Below are 18,801 nucleotides of genomic sequence, written 5' to 3' on the forward strand. Positions count from 1 at the left end.
CTAAAAATGGACTTAAGTTGTAAAGGTAGTTGACAATGACATTTTCTACTTTCGAAAAAATCTTCTGTGAGGTCTTTTAGAAAACAATTGACCGAGAAAAAAAAAAAAAAAAAAAAAAAGCAGATTATCAACTGACATTGGGACACAAGACAAAACTAAAATACACTAGTACATCTGAAATCCAGCAGCCACTCTTGTAACACAAACCCTATTAAGCAGTCAGAACAAAACTAAAATATTAGCTACTGCCAGATCTGGAGAAAAGAACAAGCCTGAATCAAGCAGATGAAGTTCTTTTGACTGCAGAAACAGCTTACAGATTTGTGAGTAGTTACATTAGTACAGAAATTCTGCTGAGAGATCAAAATGATACAACAAATTAATAAACCAAGTGTTTTTTCCACTCATTTACAAAGCAATTACTACCCTGACAGCCAGACTTCCAGTTTGACTTGAGCATGAGAGCAAAATCAGCTTATAGTCTGAACATGTGAAACAGAAAGAATAGTATATCTACTTCATACTTAACTCCTACAATTTCTGCTTTATTACACTAGTGTAGTTTCTCTCTATTACATACATCTTATCTCAGTTAATGCAGAAGCATTTAAAGCAATCATCAAGGACAGATAGACCTCAGCTATGGAACTTCCTCAAGCTGAAACAAGAGACAAAGTCACCTTAAGTACAGAGATACTATGTTCCTTCTGAGCTTAGGACGCAGAAGCTGGATCAGAACCCAGTGCCAATGGCATACGTTCCATCAGTTCAAGAAAAATATGGCTTTTTCCAGAGATGCACAGCCTCATCCCAGTCTGTTAAGTACAAGGGTATTTTAAATGGCAGGTTGCCCAACATAAGGCAGGTAACAGGCTTGCCAGCTTCTTGATGGATAGAACAAAAGTAAGAATACTTAGCCTCTGTCACAGTTTAAGAATGTATCTTGCCAGTTACAGGAGGTGGGCTTCTGGATACTGCAACAAAGTATGCCAAAGAGTATCAAGGTCCAGAGGAAAGAAAGACTACTTGCAATATACCAATCTCTTATGCTAGTCTCAAGCAAGACCGTATCTTTATCAACAGGCACTATTGTCAGCCTTGCTTCTTACAGTCAGACCTTTCCCTGGTTATAGCAATGCAGCCAGTCCAACAGCTGCATCTTCAGACAGGTAATTAACCCAAAGCCCCAGTATTCCCCATAGTTGTTTAGCAAGGGACTCCATCTTCAGTTCACGGTCACATATTTAAAAATGTTTTTAAATAGTTTGGATTAAGACATAAATCAGAGCTACATACAAAGAAACTGGGTTAAACTGGATGATCTCCACTTGAACCATGAAGAAAATGCATTATGGAGGTCTGTTTGCTTTTATACAGTCCTTCTGCAAGGAAGAACCATGCAGCACAAAGTCCATGTTGAACTTCTGCAGCAGAAAGATAGAGCTATCAACTCCTTACACTCTCAAGACCTCAAGCAGTTACACAACAAGTTCTCCAAACTCAGCTTCTTTCAAATTGTGACATTTATGTCTAGCTTCCATTCAGGCTATATCAAGTTGTTTACAGTTAAGTAAGATTTTTCACTAGAAATCTATACAAATTTGGTAATAAAGTAGCCATAACGAAGGTTATAGGAAGGTTTAGTCATCTGTCACTCAAGCTACCGAATATGCAGACACTGATATTTATTCAAAACTATTTCAACTGTGCTTAAAGGATGCTACACAAGCTATGCAGGCTAAAGTTATTGCACCACTTTGCTGAAAGCCCCTGTATTCTCTGATCATTGCCTGATTCATCGTTCTATACAGACAAAGGTTCTCCCATGTATCACGATTAACCAGAGAAAAATTTACTGTGCATGTAGCTTTAACTATTTTTGTACTTAAGCCACAAAATACCTTGCAAAACCAAGGAACAGACAAACAGATTTGTTATAAACTGTGCCATCAGCAGCTCTTTAACCTATGATTACTCAGAGATACAGCACAGCTCTCAAACTCCTTATGTTAACCAGAGACTGCTATTCTGACAGAATTCCATTCACTTGAAGTTTCATTATTGCCAAGTTTTATTATAGTTAGTAATGCAGTGGCTTTTATAAAGACATTCACAGAGAAGAACCATGAAGACTAGCTCTATTGCTTTAGGCACCCTTTCAGTAGAGGTGGTATTAGCAACCTTCTGAATACATGTTACTTTGACTCTTCACAGGACAAGACTTAGGATGACTGACATCTACAAAATACTGAATTGCGTGTCAGCGTTCATTCCGTGATCCTCACATAGAATTGACCACATTTTATCAGTAAGTGCACTCAGAAGACATAATTATTAATAGCATTAATTTTTAAGGCTGCATTGATTGCTGTGGCACCCAAACAATTCCGATTGACTTCTTCCACACTCACAAGTTTACAAGAAGTATGCGGGTTAGTGGGTGCAGATGGACTCAATTGGAGTATAACTTGTGTTACTCAAAACATGTAAGCCACCATTTTTTCTAGATGCTTAGCTTTCATATGGAATAGAGTTTTGAATCTAGCTTCCCCATTTCAGTTTGTAGATTAAAGCTATTCACCATCAGGTGCAAATGTAAGGAATTGGACTAGTAAGCAGCAAGTGAGATACTAACTAGTGGTGCAGCCTGAAGTTAATCTGCTGAAGAACTAGATTTCCATGTTAGTGACTGCAGCAAGGTTTCCAGCTATGCATTAACTCCAGTCCTTCTTGATGATAGAAGGGCATAGGTGGAGTAACTATCAATATCCATACAGGCCTGGCTTTCTAGAACAACCTGTCCTGTTTTAACAACAAAGTAAAGAACTTACTTAGGTGCCTAAATGAATTTCGGCAACAGCCAATAACCAACAATGCTGCCTTCTGACAGCAAGACACAGACCAAGAGAAAACAAGCAGTCTTTGTGGCAGTATCTTCCAGGTTAATAAACTTAGTACAATTAGTTGAAAGATAAAGTAACATGAAACTTCAACTAACTTCTTCAGTGTGCAGAAACTTCTTAAATACTTTTTGATTAAATTCAGTCTCTTTACCTCAAAGATACGCTTAACGTGTCTAGTACTGATCTTGCTCGGAGATTAAACTGCTTTATTTAAAAGTTACAATTTAGTGCTTAAGTTTACTAGACAATAAGATGATCCACTGTAATCATACAGCCAGAACTCACGAAAACTGGCTGTTACTCTTATATGCAGGTTTCCAGTAGCCCCTTGAACTAGGTGCTAATTGCTCAGTGTGCACTCATACTTAGCACATAGAGGCAATATCTAGTCGTCAGTGTCTGGAAAATGGACACAAGTTTTTGACTTGGATTGGGTGATGGAGCATAGTCTGTAGAACAGATTATGTAAAGCCTGCTATTTAGAGAAAAAAAAAAAAATCAGACTAACAACAGCTTTTCAGATAGAAGCTCTGCAATGAAAACGAATTGCAAAAAAACCAATGTGACATCATAGGGTAATGACTAAATGAAAGTTCCCTTTTCTATTTACCCCAGAAAAAACAGCCATTAAAATTTCCTTAGTTACCCTACAACTGAAGTTACCAAACTTGATAAAGTATGCTGAAATTTCTAAGAGAAAAACACTAGCACAGAAGCACACGATGGCTTCTAATTTAGAAGAGTTTCTTAACTTTTCTTGAGTGTCATGCACTATGGTCAACTTTTTCTTCCAAGCTGTTGTTAACACTGAAGTTTTTGCAGGTCTTCATATGCCTTCAAGAGACATACCACTTAAAGAGTAGCAACAGATCACTATGAAGCTCAGGAAAGTTATTTCTGGCTTTGCTAATCCATTGACTATTCAAAATAGATACACTAGTTTAAGTCAGGGCAGATAATTAAGGCAAACTGGTAAAGAGCAAGTTCTGAAGACACATGTATGACCTCCACACTGCAACACCTTATCTAGCTGCACACACAGCCTTCTATCTATTTACACACAATGTTTACCACAGCCACAACTGGTAAAACTCCATTCAAGAGCATCTCAACTACCCCTCAGAAACTTTAAAATTTGAAGCCACATACACAACTTCAATACAGTTACAGCATGAGTTTTAACATGTGTTGTTTAAATTGAATTGCTGCCTCTTGAAACTCACGAGGATGGAATTAGTCACTGCATATCCTTTGTTTCATATGAATAAATTGCATTGCCATTGCTTATGGGAGTGGTCAAGATACATGGCTTCATCAACTACACATTTTGATCTTAATTCTACTAGAAGACAGCCTAACCATTACTTCCCTAAAGGGATTGCGGAAGGAGGCAGAGGGGAGTGCGCACGGGTAGGGAAGGAGAAGTTTAAATTTATTCTGTTTTACTGGAAATCATTACAGTATGTAATTATTTGTAATGTAATATACGTACATGTTCCTTCACAATGGTTCATGGCCTTCTGGAAGAAAACAGGCTGAGCAGTCACATGGTTAGGAGGCAAAATATTAAAAAAGCTTGTGAACAGTAGTGCAATTCTTTGATATAGCAGGGAATTTTCCTCTGTTATGGCCAAGAGTCATAGGACTGTCAAGAAGTTCTTTAGTTAAGAGAACATTTTTCAATAGATATTCTAACAGCCTGCTCTAGCATTTTGCTTGCATCAGCAGTTGGTAAAAATATCTAAACATGCAAAAACAAAAAGACCCATAGAAAAATGTTGTATGAAGAAATATGTATAGTTTAATATGATTAAGTTACTTACCTTTAAATTTTGATCGAATGTTTGCTAGTTCTTTATTTATCCTTTTTATCTCCGCTTCTTTACTTTTGCCTGAAATCAAAAGAACAGACATCAGGACACGGTGCTTTGGACAGCCCTCTGACACCCTAAACTGGTTTCCACAAACCATGCTGTGTGAACATACAAACATCAGAAGAAATTACTGTTCTCCCTTTCCAGTAGTAGGACCAAACAAAGGCAAACATCACAGAGGTAACTTAAGCATTGTTTTATAGGGGAATTTGAGAAGCTAAAAGGACCTCCCTATTTCAAGAAGCTTTGCAGACTTTAATTTTATGTGACTGATGCTGTCTAATCTAAGATGCCTTTATTACTGACTTTCACAGACGCTTCAGTTTTTATACTCCTTAAACTGGCAAGAGAAAAAAATGAATTTTACTTCCAATTTGATTACAAGATTAACACTGCTCTGAAGGAAAGAGTCTCCCAAGCACAATCTTATAAACAGCTTGTGTTATTCTCCATCTTAAGGGCAAGCCAATTTACTGTTTCTCTACTGAATGGTCATTCAGTTCAACAGCTTTAAAAACATTCTTAACCAACACTAAAAGGAAAAGCAGTAAACTTATGAGTAGTCCAAAGACCTCAGACAGGATACATGCGTAAGTTTAGACTTTCAATATGCCCCATGAAAGTCACTTGAAAAAAACAAATATTTAAAATTGACATTTTTATTAGGTGACTTTACCCCTTCAGGTGTCTCAGCACAGTTTATATTTCATATCAACTTTTGATCCTATGAATAGGTATTAGGATATCCAGTGTCAATTCAAGTTAGGTATTCGTAGAAATAAGGTGCAGTTTAATTTCTGATAATGCAAGCTTATTCAAGCAATACTTGCATTGTCCAAACCAAAGCAGCTTATTGCTCTTTAGCATTTTAGGTTTTGGTGATTGGGATTCTATAGCGATCTGGGTCCATTATCTCCTACTTGAGTGAGTATGGTAGGGTAAAATACCCAACTCAGCTGCTTGAATTCTGAGGGAAGCAAAGTCCACTTCAGCAACGTAGAACTGGTTATCTAGTTGTGTTGGACATTCCAACCTGTACCTACTCAAACTTTCAAGCAGTTTCTATTAACTAGCAGCAGAAAAAAAGACACATTCATTTACTCTTCAACACATATCTGGCCAGAATATTATGAATAAAGTTCCCTGGCCCTGTTTCAAAATGTTCAAACCTCGTGAGTAATTGGGGATCAGATGCCCTGCTTTCACACCACTCTGATTACAGCTAATGCAGGGCAAGGCCTGAAGAGCAGATTAGGACCAGCATTCCAAAGCAACTCCAATCGCACCTTTTTCTTCGACAGAAGAAATGCAGCATTTAAACATCCTACTACATCTGCATGTTTAAACCTCCTGAGTCATACAGTGACTGCTAATCATCCTTTTACCATTCCAAAGATGATCTGACAGCAGGCCAGATGAAAGATGATGAAGTAACTCCAAAAAAAAAAAAAAGTGCCTTAGGATAGGTTAATAGCAAAGTATTTGAAGTATAAGGGAATCCCATGCCAAATACAAATTAATTCACTTTGTCTTTTCTTGATTTAGACTCAAATACAGAAACGGAAGTTATGCACTTCCAAAAGCAACTCTTGCATAAGATGCAGAGAACTGTCTTCTATTAATATGCCTATAATAACGGCCACAAGAATACGACAGCAAGACTAGCACAGCATACAAATGGAAACAAGTTAGGCCCAAAATAAAAGCAACTACTTCAGTTTGTCATTTTAACAAAATAGCTACAGATTTGCTGAAAATGGAAAATTTCCATTCTACAACACTGTTTTAAAAAGGGGCACTGCTCAAACTACTGAAATGCAGGGTGCCTTGGCAGGCACGCTGTATGGAAAAAAAAAACCCACAACTTCCCGCATACCCAACCCTGAAAAACTACTTGTACCTACTTGTCCACTTACTGCTTTTAAGACAGACATTTTAAGAGCTCAAGAATTCACAGTACCTGTTCTGAAACGGGTTGCTATGTGTATGCATCTCAGTTTGCAGAAAAAGCAGGAGAGATGTCCACAGTTTTAATCTGACCTAGAAACTCCAGCGTCCATCAATTAACTTTAGAATGGCAAGGCTAGAAATCACAGTACACTTCCCCTCAGTAGAACATGCATATGCTAGAATTGCAAAGTTTAACCAGTTTTCACTAGTATATAATCATAGTACAGTTTGGGCTGGAAGGGAACTTTAAAGGTCATCTCATACAACCCCTCTGCAATAAGCAGGGACATCCTGTTGTTAGCAGGTTGCCAGTCTTGCTCATCGGGGGGGTTAACGCCTTCTTTGACCATCCTTTTCTGGCTGACATACCTGTAGAAGCCCTTCTTACTATTCTTTGCATCCCTTACCAAGTTCAACTCCAGCTGTGACCTGGCCTTTCTGACTCCATCCCTACATAACCAAGCAGCATCCCAATACTCTTCCCAGGATACCTGTCCCTGCTTCCACTGTCTGTGGATTTCACACAACACATTATGGGTTTTCTTCCAATTTAACTTGCCAACCTAAAGTAAGCTGGTTTTAAAGCATTTACACTATGCAATGTAGAATCACAGAACTGTAGAAGTTGGAAGGGATCTTCAGATCATCTAGTGCACCCCCTGCCAAAGCAGGTTCACCTAGAGCAGGCTGGTCAGGAATGCATTAAGTGTTATCTTCTACAGATTTTAAATTTGTCTTAATTGGATTAGATTATTTGTCCTGCGCACATAGCAGAGATGCTCAAGTGTTCTTGTCTAAGATACCTGCCAGGGCTAGGAATTCACTACTAGATTGAAGCAAGAGTAACATATCCCAGGAAGGTGCAAGTTTTTATTTAAATAAACAACACTCCAAATTTGCTAAGCTTTGTGTTAATACTTGAAAATACTTATTTTCAGCAATTCCTTGGCTCTAGATGAAAATGTTAATTTCTAGAACTATTAATTTATTTGCCTTTCCCAACTGAAGAGTACATCTCGTTAAAATATTACCACTGAGTCTGGAGATTTTATACTTCATTTAAATTAATGGGGCAGAAAACATCAGCGTCAGTCTGGGATACTGCTAACCTGAACAGGTTATTTAGTTACCTAAGTTTGAAAGCTAGGTCCTTGCTCTGTATCTTCAAGTTCTGTTTGTAAGTAAAGTACACTGCAATATTTACTTTGCATAATTAGCAATTGTTTCTTCTAACCTCAACAAGCCTGCCAATAATCACTGATGTTAAAAATGGAGGAATGGGGAGCAGGAATAAGTATATCTCAGCCAGTTTTCCTTAGCTCAAAATGAAATCAAGGCTTTAATTTTAAAAATCACCAAAACTCCTAGGCAAACGCTGCAAGCAGCACTATCTATGCGTTATGCTCGCAGATTATCAGTTCCTGGCAGAAACTGGGTTCTTTGTGTCCTAGGCAAGCAACAAAGCATTAAGGGAAGTCTGACTAAAATACTTCAGGAATTTGTGAAGTCAGCACCTTTGGTAGAAATGGACTGCAACATCAGCAACGCCAAAATCAAAATCCCATCCTCTGTGCACACAGCTGTAGAAATGAGTTGACAGAACTGTCATATTAGACAGAAAATTCACATTTAGAAATTTATTCTCTTATATTTAAAAACTTGCATAGCATACAAACAAAAGCCTGTTTTGAATAATTCCTTCAGGCTATTATATTTTGAATGCAGTACACAAACTCATCTAGACCTTGACCAAAAATAAATGCATAGCAAGTAGCTGGTGACAGAAGTAACTCCATACATTGGAAATTAAGTTGAATGATTAAGTCTTGAGTTGTCTCCTTATTACTGATTACAGTCTATACATGCCCAAAATAGCAGTTTTAGAGAGCAGCACTAGCACATTGGGTGTTAAAAACCACTGAGGATAGTCATATAACAAAGCTTAGAATAACTCATGATTGAAAACCAAGCTGAAGTATCCAAAACCAAGTTTTCCTGAACTCCAGCAGTCATATTGCAGGGTAACCTTATTCAAACTGAATTTGCTTTGTCATCCTCTAATGTAAACAAAGCCAAAACTCGCAGTGGCAGGTAGCTTCAGTTTGTTCCATGTACAGGGTAAAAAAAGATAACAAAATTATCAAAAAAACAAGGACTTTTTTTTAACTAGATCTTCTGTCCCACTAGGCAGGGGGTGGGGTGGGGGAACAGCAACAGCTTTTAAAATGTGTTTGATTAACTGAATTAACTGAACAGTTTCATCATATTACTCGGCCATGGTAACACTCACTGATGAACATCTACAAGTATATGTGATTTTTACCATCACTAGAGACACATAAGTAACCTTAAGGATGGTTAAAAAGGAAGATAAGACCACTATTGATGAGAGTTGAAGGAGTGCTGTGCTGCTATGCTACAGAACTAGAGGCTTACATTTCAAAGCTTGCAAAGGCAATTGCACTGCCTCACTTTCAAGCTGTTACACAGCTTCCGGTTTCAAGAAATTATCAGAGGTGTATTCCAACAAACCATGCTGTATGCAAGCTATTCAACTTGGAGAGGGTTAATAAAGGTCATGTCATCTATAGAAACTGATGGGTAGTACAGTATTTAAGCCAGAGCTCAACAAGATTATATTCCACATCAGTTCAGGCCACCTGAGCAAACAGATGCCTAGTCACAACATCCTCTGAGGGACTTAGGAGCAATTATGTCATATTTGGCAATTTGACAGGTTTTAGACTCTGCTTGTGCTGCCTACTGCCTTCATTAGGCAAGGTAAATTTAGTCTGCAGTGCACTGTTATCTTTAATTGCCTTGTTTAACAAAGAGAGACTAGTGAACATCAAAAGTCGTCCAGCTCTTCAGAGGGCCAACTACTATTCTTCAATCTAGTAATCCAGCCTATAGTCAGAGCTTCAGTACTGCATCAACACCACCTCCATATCTCAGTTTGGAGTTTTCCATTACAACCCACAGAAGAATGAGAAAACAAGTTACAGGAAAGGGATTTTTCTGTTCATTTGAAGAGAACATTTGACACACCTCAGTACTAGTGTGGCAGCAGGGCTGCAGGACTAAACGTGCTTCAAGGTTGGAATTAGTGGGTTGCTTGTGGCTCACTTAAACAGTGGACCTGCTCCATCAGGATTACCTCCTGTACTAACTGTAGATACTACCTAAGCCAAGTTTGAGGCAAAAAGAGCATCTGTGCTGATTAACTAGAACTCCTACAATTTCTTAGCTTTCATACAAACCATTCTGAGTCCACTATACTTCCAGCCAAGCCTACATATTTATTTTCCAAAGGAACAGAGAAGAATTTACTCTACAAAGGTCTCTACAAAAATATTGAGCAGAGTAGAATTCAGCAGGCAAGTTCTTGAGACAGGTATATTGACAACATTTAAAGCAAAAAAAAAATATATAATTGCTCCACAAAACTTTAGATGTTCCCAATACTCATGTGGCTCCAATCTGCTCATAGCCAGCAGCAGCATAATTAAGCCCATACAACAATTCATTTATTTCAAATTTACGCACGGGTCAGAACAGTTAACATCGTGTTACCTCTTACCCTTACTTGCCCTCTGGCTATCTGACAATTGTATGATTATGGATTGGCCATTAGTGTAAAGAACTATAAAGCTTGTAGGTAGGAGGCTCTATTAGCATAACAAAAAGCTTGTCGGTATTTTCTCATGCTTCTTGAAGGCAAGTAGTAGTGTCAGTTACTATCTGTTGCCATACCATTTGTCTAATAGAACATGCCTCTGTTCACATTCAATCATCAAACAGGCCTTGATAACAGGACAACTATAGCTTTCTGTTTAGAAGAGCAGTAATTCAAACACTGCCAAAGCTAAGAGCAGCAGCTTCTCCTCTGAACTCTGTAGTGTCCAGAACATCTACTTGGGAAGAAGGATGCTCCTACATAAGGAGCATCTAAACTGATTGCCAAGTTAGAGAGACACCACAGTCAAACTGCTACTAACTTCCCTTCAGCAAAACATGTTGATACAGTTTCATAATTAGTTTGATTCAAGACTATACTTCTTTGAAGACAACAATTCTAGATTGTTTCTTAGCACTGCTCTCCTCCAGGCATACATGTTCCTGCTACTACCTTGTACTGCTACAGGTGAGTTAGGGACCCAAAGAGCTGAAAGCAAAATCAGTTTATTTGATATTCAAGGGTAATTTATATCAGCTTTACTACAAGTGATAATGCCAGCAGAATACATAACCAGGTAGAGAACAAGTTCACCACATTCCCCACACAAACACACTTTAGTTGGCATAAAACAGTCAAATTACCCACTTGCCTTTCCTATTGCTAAAACAGCTTACAAGCACGACACTAGACTACACTGAATTCTTAAACCCTGCTGCCAGGGGACAGATGAAAGAGAGGGCCCAGATCAAAACAAACTAGCAGCTCTACAGTAAAAATAATGCAAATACTTATAGGAAAATATGCATGTAAAAATAATCAGTGCATCCATTCCTGCTTTTTTGAAACAGCTTTTATAGCACTTGTGTCCCATATCAGTAAATTAAACCACTACGTTAACCTGCCAGCAGAACAGATACTCATGTTACAGCCCTGGAGTATAGATTAGTCATTTGCTATGCAGATCATTAGCTTTATGAAGTAAAACACCAAATCCATCCTCCACCTCTCCCTAATCTCTCAGACAGCTTCTTAGTTAGCACAGCAGGGAAGAGGGCCAGAAGGGAGGCAGGTTACACAGCAATCTATCAGAGTGGTCCAGTTTCTGTATGCCTGCCCTCCTATTATGTGAGTTTGCATAAATTCCCTCATTTGGCAAAACTGTCTAGAGTACTACAATAGAGGTGCAAGTTCCAGGTCCACCTGATTATGTCTGAAGAAGGATATTGATGCTATTGCTTACAAACTCACTGTGCAATTAATCCAGAGAGCCTACTATAAAATACTGTAGCTTCACAAGATGTTAGTATGGCTTCAGTTTTATTCAGAAATTAGCCAGTTCAAGGCTGCAAAACAAGAAGCATTTTGCTTAATGACATATTAACATCCTGTCATGAATGAAAACACAAGTGCGTGCTGTTCTTCCACACGATATGTTTGATCAGAGGAAAAAAGTGCCTGTCTGTCATGTTGAAGGTTGTGCCTTGGAACATCCTGTTGTGATTGGATATCCTACTATAGATAAAGAGATCAGTGCCCTACTGATCACACTTAAGAACTCTGTAGCATACATTTTCCAATAGTCTGCACAGTAAGTGAACTGCTATGCGCAGGACTGACTTCTTCCTCCAGTATGCTGCTAGAGATTTGCCCCTGTAACAACACTTCACATGAAACAGCAGGGAGTCACAGGCTTTACTGTAATCCAGTAATCCATTAACTCCATGTCCTCATAAGGGAAGGGAAATACATGCAAAGGACTACCCAGTGACTTCCAAATCCTATCACAATTCAGATGTATTAAATTGCAGCAATTTAATACAAGTTTAATAATTTTAGGTGCCTACAATGGATTTTTTTTTTTTCTTCTAACTTGGCACCAAAAGTTAAGAAAAACACTACAGCTCAAACTGTGAAAGAGTTTGAGGAGTAACTAGGTAATAGAATCTAGCTTAAGACCAGATCTTTCCCCCAATACACTGAAAGCTTACTGGAAGCTCATATACCAATGACTTTATGACATACAGAACATCTATTTTGGCAGTTAGTTGACAAAACGATACTATCTAAAGAGAAGCTTTAAGCTATGAAGATATGCAAAACCTGAAGTGCAAGGTTAGGCTACTACATAAAGCAGCTCTTCCTTCTTCCTTGACTGAGCAGCATTTAAGTAGCCATTTCCTAGAACAGTATTTTCACACTGTACAGTTACACTCCCTTCAAGAGGGTAAGGCAGTATTTGCACTGTTTTAGTACAAGTCCCTGCAGACTCCTTTCTACCTCAGATCACATTCAAGTAATAGAAGAAAAGTTTGAAGCTTATCCAAAGTTTCCTAGTTTAATTATCACTCTACCATTTCAGAGGCCTTAAAAAAAATAATCCTACACGAGCTCATTGATTGATGCAGATATACATTAATCTCTGCCATAGTTGTTAACTTCCTCTTAAAAGTCCTGATGGGCAGCTTTTATCCACAGGATTTAAAATTCAGCAGATGTTGTATTTTCCAGTGTCTCTAATGAAGACGTTGGATGTCACATGAAGGATTGTAGCTCTTTACTACCTGTCTTATTTATTATCTTTGCCTACTCTCCTCTTTTCTTAACCAAACATGCACAAATTCAAGAACTGTAAAAAACCAAACAAACACCCAACCCTCCAAAAAAAAAAAAAAAAAAAAAAAAAAAAAATCAGCTCCCCCCAGCTCTCAGATTTCCATGAAGTGACCAGAAGAAAGTCAAGACAGAGAAGTCATGGTCAGAATACATCCTCCTCAGATTAATCTCATACTAATTGTGTTTTCCTTAAATCACTCTCCTGCAAATAGTAGCAAGCGATGCAAGACTTAGTGCTTATTATAGCTCTAAGCAGCACGCTCTTCTTAGGGGTTTTTCAGGCCAGAAACTGTCCATATTAGATAAGTGGTCATAGCCTTGCAAGAGAAATAGGAAAGCAAATCCAGATGCCTTGCCTTCAAATTTGTTCAGAGAGGTTAAGTAATCTAAGAATACAAATAAAGAACAGTCATTGACTGTCTACAGAACTAAGTCAAATCCTTCTTTAAAACTGTACCAAATGCAAATAAGAATCTACACCTCTGAGGAGGAATGCAGTAGCCTTAGCCTAAACACTGAAAGTTGTATTACTGACATATGGTACTAAAAAAAGATGTATGTGCCCAAGTCACCCTATATGAAGTTTGTTTCACTATGTGGCTGTTTTCACTGGGAACAAGTAAGTTTATATACACTCACAGGGTCACTTAATTTACACACATGCCCCTCCTACCCACACAGGTAATACACTCCATTATTTACCATCCAGTCAAAAGGATGATCATCATATGATGAATTTAATGAACCAGCCTTTTTTAATCCCCACTTGCTTATCCATAGCCTGATGCACCGGTCCCAATTCAGTGAAGTAAAGCTATTGAAGTCAGACTTCAAGAGGCTGGACACTCTCCCTTCCCAGTACAAAGAATTAATGCATTCAGTTCTTTAAGAAGAGACAGACCTCTGTTTAATTTATCTTTCGGGCTTTATTTAAGGAAAAAATATAGCCTGATAAGAAAGGAACAGCATCTTAGAACAGAACATATACAGAAACATTTGGAGAAAAAAACCTAAAGAAACCCTTCCTCTCTCTGTCCAACTTTTAAGGTGACTCTGAAAAGGTAAGGCAAATATCTAAAGCACTGAGGGATATTAAAACCTGACTTGTCCTCCAAGCCTGCAGAAAAAGCAGCTTTTTCCTCTGTGTAAACCATTTCATCCACCCAGGAGTAGATGAAATCCCAATTATACAGTGGGGGAGCACGTTACTAGTAGTACACTTCATATTGTAATACAAATTATTTCTACAGTACAACCTCCAAAAGAAAGGAGAAAAGGAAGCTTTCCTAGTTTTCAGGGTGTATGGCAGATAACGCTGTTGTTGCAACAGCTTGAGTGACAAATGACTTAAAGTATTTCATCACCAGATAAAAATAAAGCTATTCTCAAAAACAACAAAAAAAAAGAAAACAGACTCCTGATGATGTATCCGGCAGCTAAGACAGCTGGAGAGTTTATAAAGCGCCATCTTGCATAAGCCAATCACTTCAGCAGCTCTGCAGTATATGCACAAAAGAAAATTTAACATGTTACTTAAGAATAAGTATTTCTTGCAGGAGTCCATATGCTTATAACACATGTAGATCTTGTCAGGTTTTAGTTCATGAGGCACTTCATCCAAGCAGTTGACAAGGACTCTTCCTGCCCTGAACTCCTAAGTCTGGATGGCACTTCACCAAACCACAGGATTCAGAGCTTTCCAGCTCCACTACCACTGCAATCTATTTTGCAGCATAGCCACACCTTGCTGTTTTCTCAGTGGGCCACATTAACTCAGTGCTAATTATAGTGCTAGACATACCTATCTTAACCAAGTACTTCAGTTCAGCTTTCAATCTATAGTTTATCTTTCATAAACACCAGAGAAGAGAAAACTAAAAAGCTATTTGCTGTACTATTTCCTATATATTATAAAACAACACAACTGAGCAAGTTTCTAGTAAAGACCATATGTCTACTGGCAAGCTGTCAGGCATCTAGAACTGTCATAATCTTAACTCTATTTTCAGGCATCTACACTAGGACCTCTATAGGCAAAATAAAGAGCCTACAACAAGAAGCTGCACTGAAACAAAATTTCAGAGAGCTACCAGGAACTGCAGGATAATTCACTTTCTTATACTATTAGATTTTGAAAATTCTTCTTATACTATTGAATTTTTGAAAATTGAGGCAAAAAAGTGTTTGAGTACATCTCCTCATCTGTTGTTAGCAGGTTGCCAGTCTTGCTCATCAGGGGGGTTAACACTTTCTTTGACCATCCTTTTCTGGCTGACATACCTGTAGAAACCCATCTTATTATTCTTTGCATCCCTTGCAAAGTTCAGCTCCAGCTTTGACCTGGCCTTCCTGACCCCATCCCTACACAACCAGGCAGTGTCCCTATACTCTTTCCCAGGATACCTGTCCCTGCTTCCATTCATTCTGCATTTCCTTCTTGCCCTTTAGTTTGACCAGCAGTTCTTAACTCATCCATGCTGGTCTCCTGCCTTCCTTTCCCAATTTCTTACCCCTGGGGATCAAGAGCTTGTGTGCTCTATATATAAAGTGTTCTTAAAATCTTCTGGCTCTGTTTCACTCCCTTGTCCCTTAGGGCAGTTTCCCATGGGTCCTATTGACCAACTCCTCAAACAGCTAGGAGTTTGCTTTCCTAAAATGTATGGCCTGAGTTTACTCTTTGCCTGACCCACATCCCTCAGGACTGCTACTCCACCAATGCATGATCACTGCAGCCCAGGCTGCCTCCAGTCTTGATGTCACAGATTAGCTCACTTCTGTTGGCAAGCAACAGATCCAGTATCACATCCCTTTTGGTAGGGCCATCTATTAACTGGCTTATGAGGTAATGTAGGTCACTGCTCATGTATAGAGATCATGCAGAAAGTAATTCTTATGTTTAAAGTTCTATGTGGCATAGAAGCATTTAATGCACAGATCAAGAAATTTAACAAATAACCAAAGTGCCAAAAATATGCCCAACTGACACACAAGTGACAACCAACCTACCTTTTAACTATTAGAGACAGACTGGCATTGTAAGCTCTCCAGTCAGAATCCACTAGAGCTGTAAGCACTGAAAATTGCTATCAAGTAAGAATTTTTGAAGCCTGTAACAGACTGGTAAAACCAGACGGGCAAGACAAGCATCACTAGCAAATCAGTAATACAATAAACTTAAGAGAATGATGCATTATTTCATGCTGCAGATGTTGTAGGTACAAATTCCCAAGAAATAAGTCTTGATAAAAGAATATTAAGCATTTCCAAAGGTAGGCAGTCTAAGTTTACCTAAGTATCCCCCTGAAGTTTAGGTTATTTTATTACTCTGAAATCACATGCCATGCGTTCACCTGAGCACAGTTAACATACAACTGCGCTTTCATTTTTCAGCAACATCTATAATGCAGATCTGTTTTCTGTGCTAAATCTTTCAGAAAAAATACACCCGCCATGTTTCAATTTTACCCATAATGTGGAAGGGCAAACTAAAAGCATCAGGCCCTTACAGTAGTATAACAGGGATAAAATAGTTGAAGAAAGCCAAAATTAAGACTGAAATTCAGAATGCCAGTAGACATTTTGCACATCAGTGCAACTGTCAGATACATATTCCAACTTTAAGGCTAGCAATAGAGGTTAAGAGCTTCACTTGGTGTCTAGCTTCCCTCTCATCTCAGAACAGGAACATTTTCTTAGATTTACAAGTCAAAAGATTCTGTTCGCCTAAACAGCTGTTTCTTTTTGCTCTTGGGAAATATCTAGCTGTCTACTCTGAAGAGGGAAAGATGGAACTTACGCCAATGCCCATGCCTGCAAAGCACAGTCTCTAGGGAGTGCTCTCAAGTATTTTTGGGAATCTTAAGTCACTGTGCACCACCTCACAGTTAGCTGGCAACACTCGAAGCTCCCTTAAAGGAAAAAAGACTCAAATGCCATTAGGCAGCTATTTGGAAACTGCATAGATCACCTATTAGGGGGAACTATCAGCTCTTTCAAAGCTAATTGGAAGATGTAGTTACTTTCTTCATTATGAAGATGAAAAATATACAAAAATAATTACAGCTCCTAATAGCTGTCTGGACAGAGACAAAACATTTGAGAAATATCAGTATTTGTTTAAACAGTGAAAGTGATAACATTTTGTGTCACAAGCGAGTTACATCTTTGTCACTCTTGCAGACACTGAGTCCTTGAGAGATTTGTTGTTCAATCTGGACAGAGAGGTGGTTGTTCCATCAGAGTTCCCACACTGCCTACACACTAGCAAGCTTGTGGGGAAATCAGTAGTTAATTTCTTCTATCCTACTACCTTAAATCATCTTATTCCACATCTCTAAACACAGGTTAGGAACCTAAGAGCTTGAATGTTTCTCTTGTATTCCCTCCTACTGAATTCCACTGAAAACAGGAACAGACAAACACATTAACCAAATGCAAGACAAAAGCAACACTGAAAAATAAAATAATACCTCTAATGACTTAAAACAATAATTAAAAAATAGCAGGTAGATACAACAGCAAGTCTCAAATGCTATAACACCAGGTGAAACTATGTTACACATGCAGCTTGCATAGAATACCAGGGCACTGGAAAATTTTCAATAAAAAGTTGGGCCAACCAGACAAAGCACAAGAGCATTCACATAACCTTGAACTGATACACAACACATTTTATAAGTCGCCTTCTACACATATAAGCATGAAGTCTGAAGAAACGTTTTACAAAAAACATTGAGATATCTTTTGCTGTTCAGAAGATTAACAATCTTGGATTTTACACAGAAGGCCTCCAGAAGTCCAAATCACCTGAACTTAAGTTTACCAAAACTCTGCATTTAAACAGTCTCATTTTATTGGTGTCATTTTCTCCCCAGCTTTTTGCATTAGAAGTCATCAACATGAACAGTTTTCCAAGCCAGCATGGTTATCCCAATACAAGCTTAGTTAGATCACCATGATTTGCATTTAAAAAAATCTTCAAATCACCTTTCATCTGTTAGAGAGGAAACCTTCTTTAAAGTAGCCTCAAGTAACCTACAGAGACACACAGGTGGACAAAATAGGGCTGTTTCATCACATCAACCACAGTGACCTTAGCCCTTCCCCAGGCAATTCCTGCCACATCATAGACTTAGATCTCTGACTCAGATTAATATTAAACTGCTATCACATACAATTCTCAGTCAAAAGGGAAAGCTGAGCACTGAGGTGTACCCCCAGACATACACCTTCCCCACACACACCCCCAAGCAGCAGCAGATTTGTGCTCCTCGCACACTGCACACTCACAGGCACGCTCCCCCCTCTTCCCTCAGGGGGGCACTTACTCGCACCCCCTGCACCCCATTTTTTTAATTACACAGATCCTAAGAGCTGATTTCTGTCAAAGCAGAATTTTAAAGCCAGTTTTAGCCAAGCCTAGGCGTACCCACAGAAGGCCCTGCTCGCAGTCAGCCTTATAGAGGCCTGCTTTCCATCAGTGACGTTTCAAACTGAAAGCCGTTTGAGGATTTGGAAGGAGACCGGAGATGCCTCTCTCTGCCCCGCCACAAGCCCACCCGCACCCCCAATACAGGCCGGCTTCGCTTCAGCGCCTCATAAACACGGACGACGCCGGGAACCGACCTCCCGGCACCGCCTTCCGCCGGGGCAGCGACCGCAACAGCCAGTGCCCCTCCACAACGGTGTCGGGAGAGGGAAATACCCCCAACCAATCCACCCAAAACGCACAAACCAACCCAAACCCACAGCCGAAAGCCTTAGGCTGCCGCCGCCCTCCCTC

General features: G+C 39.0%; 1 protein-coding gene across 4 annotated transcripts in view; it reads right to left on the reverse strand.

Moving 5' to 3' along the window:
* Positions 1-18,053, reverse strand: part of AP2A2 (adaptor-related protein complex 2, alpha 2 subunit) — a 45,967-nt gene extending 27,914 nt beyond the window's left edge. For 3 of the 4 annotated variants that reach the window (XM_014957430.1, XM_014957429.1, XM_014957427.1), the window contains exons 1-2: positions 8,242-8,285; positions 4,727-4,795 (exon numbers count right to left, since the gene is read on the reverse strand). In XM_014957430.1, coding sequence (XP_014812916.1) covers positions 4,727-4,795; positions 8,242-8,266 — 94 coding nt within the window. In that variant the 5' untranslated portion in view covers positions 8,267-8,285. Of the gene's footprint in view, positions 1-4,726; positions 4,796-8,241; positions 8,286-18,005 lie in introns of those variants that run through there. The other variant, XM_014957428.1, reaches the window with a different exon arrangement.
* Between the last annotated feature and the right edge of the window lie 748 nt (positions 18,054-18,801).

This window comes from Calidris pugnax, unplaced genomic scaffold, assembly GCF_001431845.1.
Source record: "Calidris pugnax isolate Ruff unplaced genomic scaffold, ASM143184v1 scaffold211, whole genome shotgun sequence".
In the NCBI taxonomy this organism is placed as follows: Eukaryota; Metazoa; Chordata; class Aves; order Charadriiformes; family Scolopacidae; genus Calidris; species Calidris pugnax.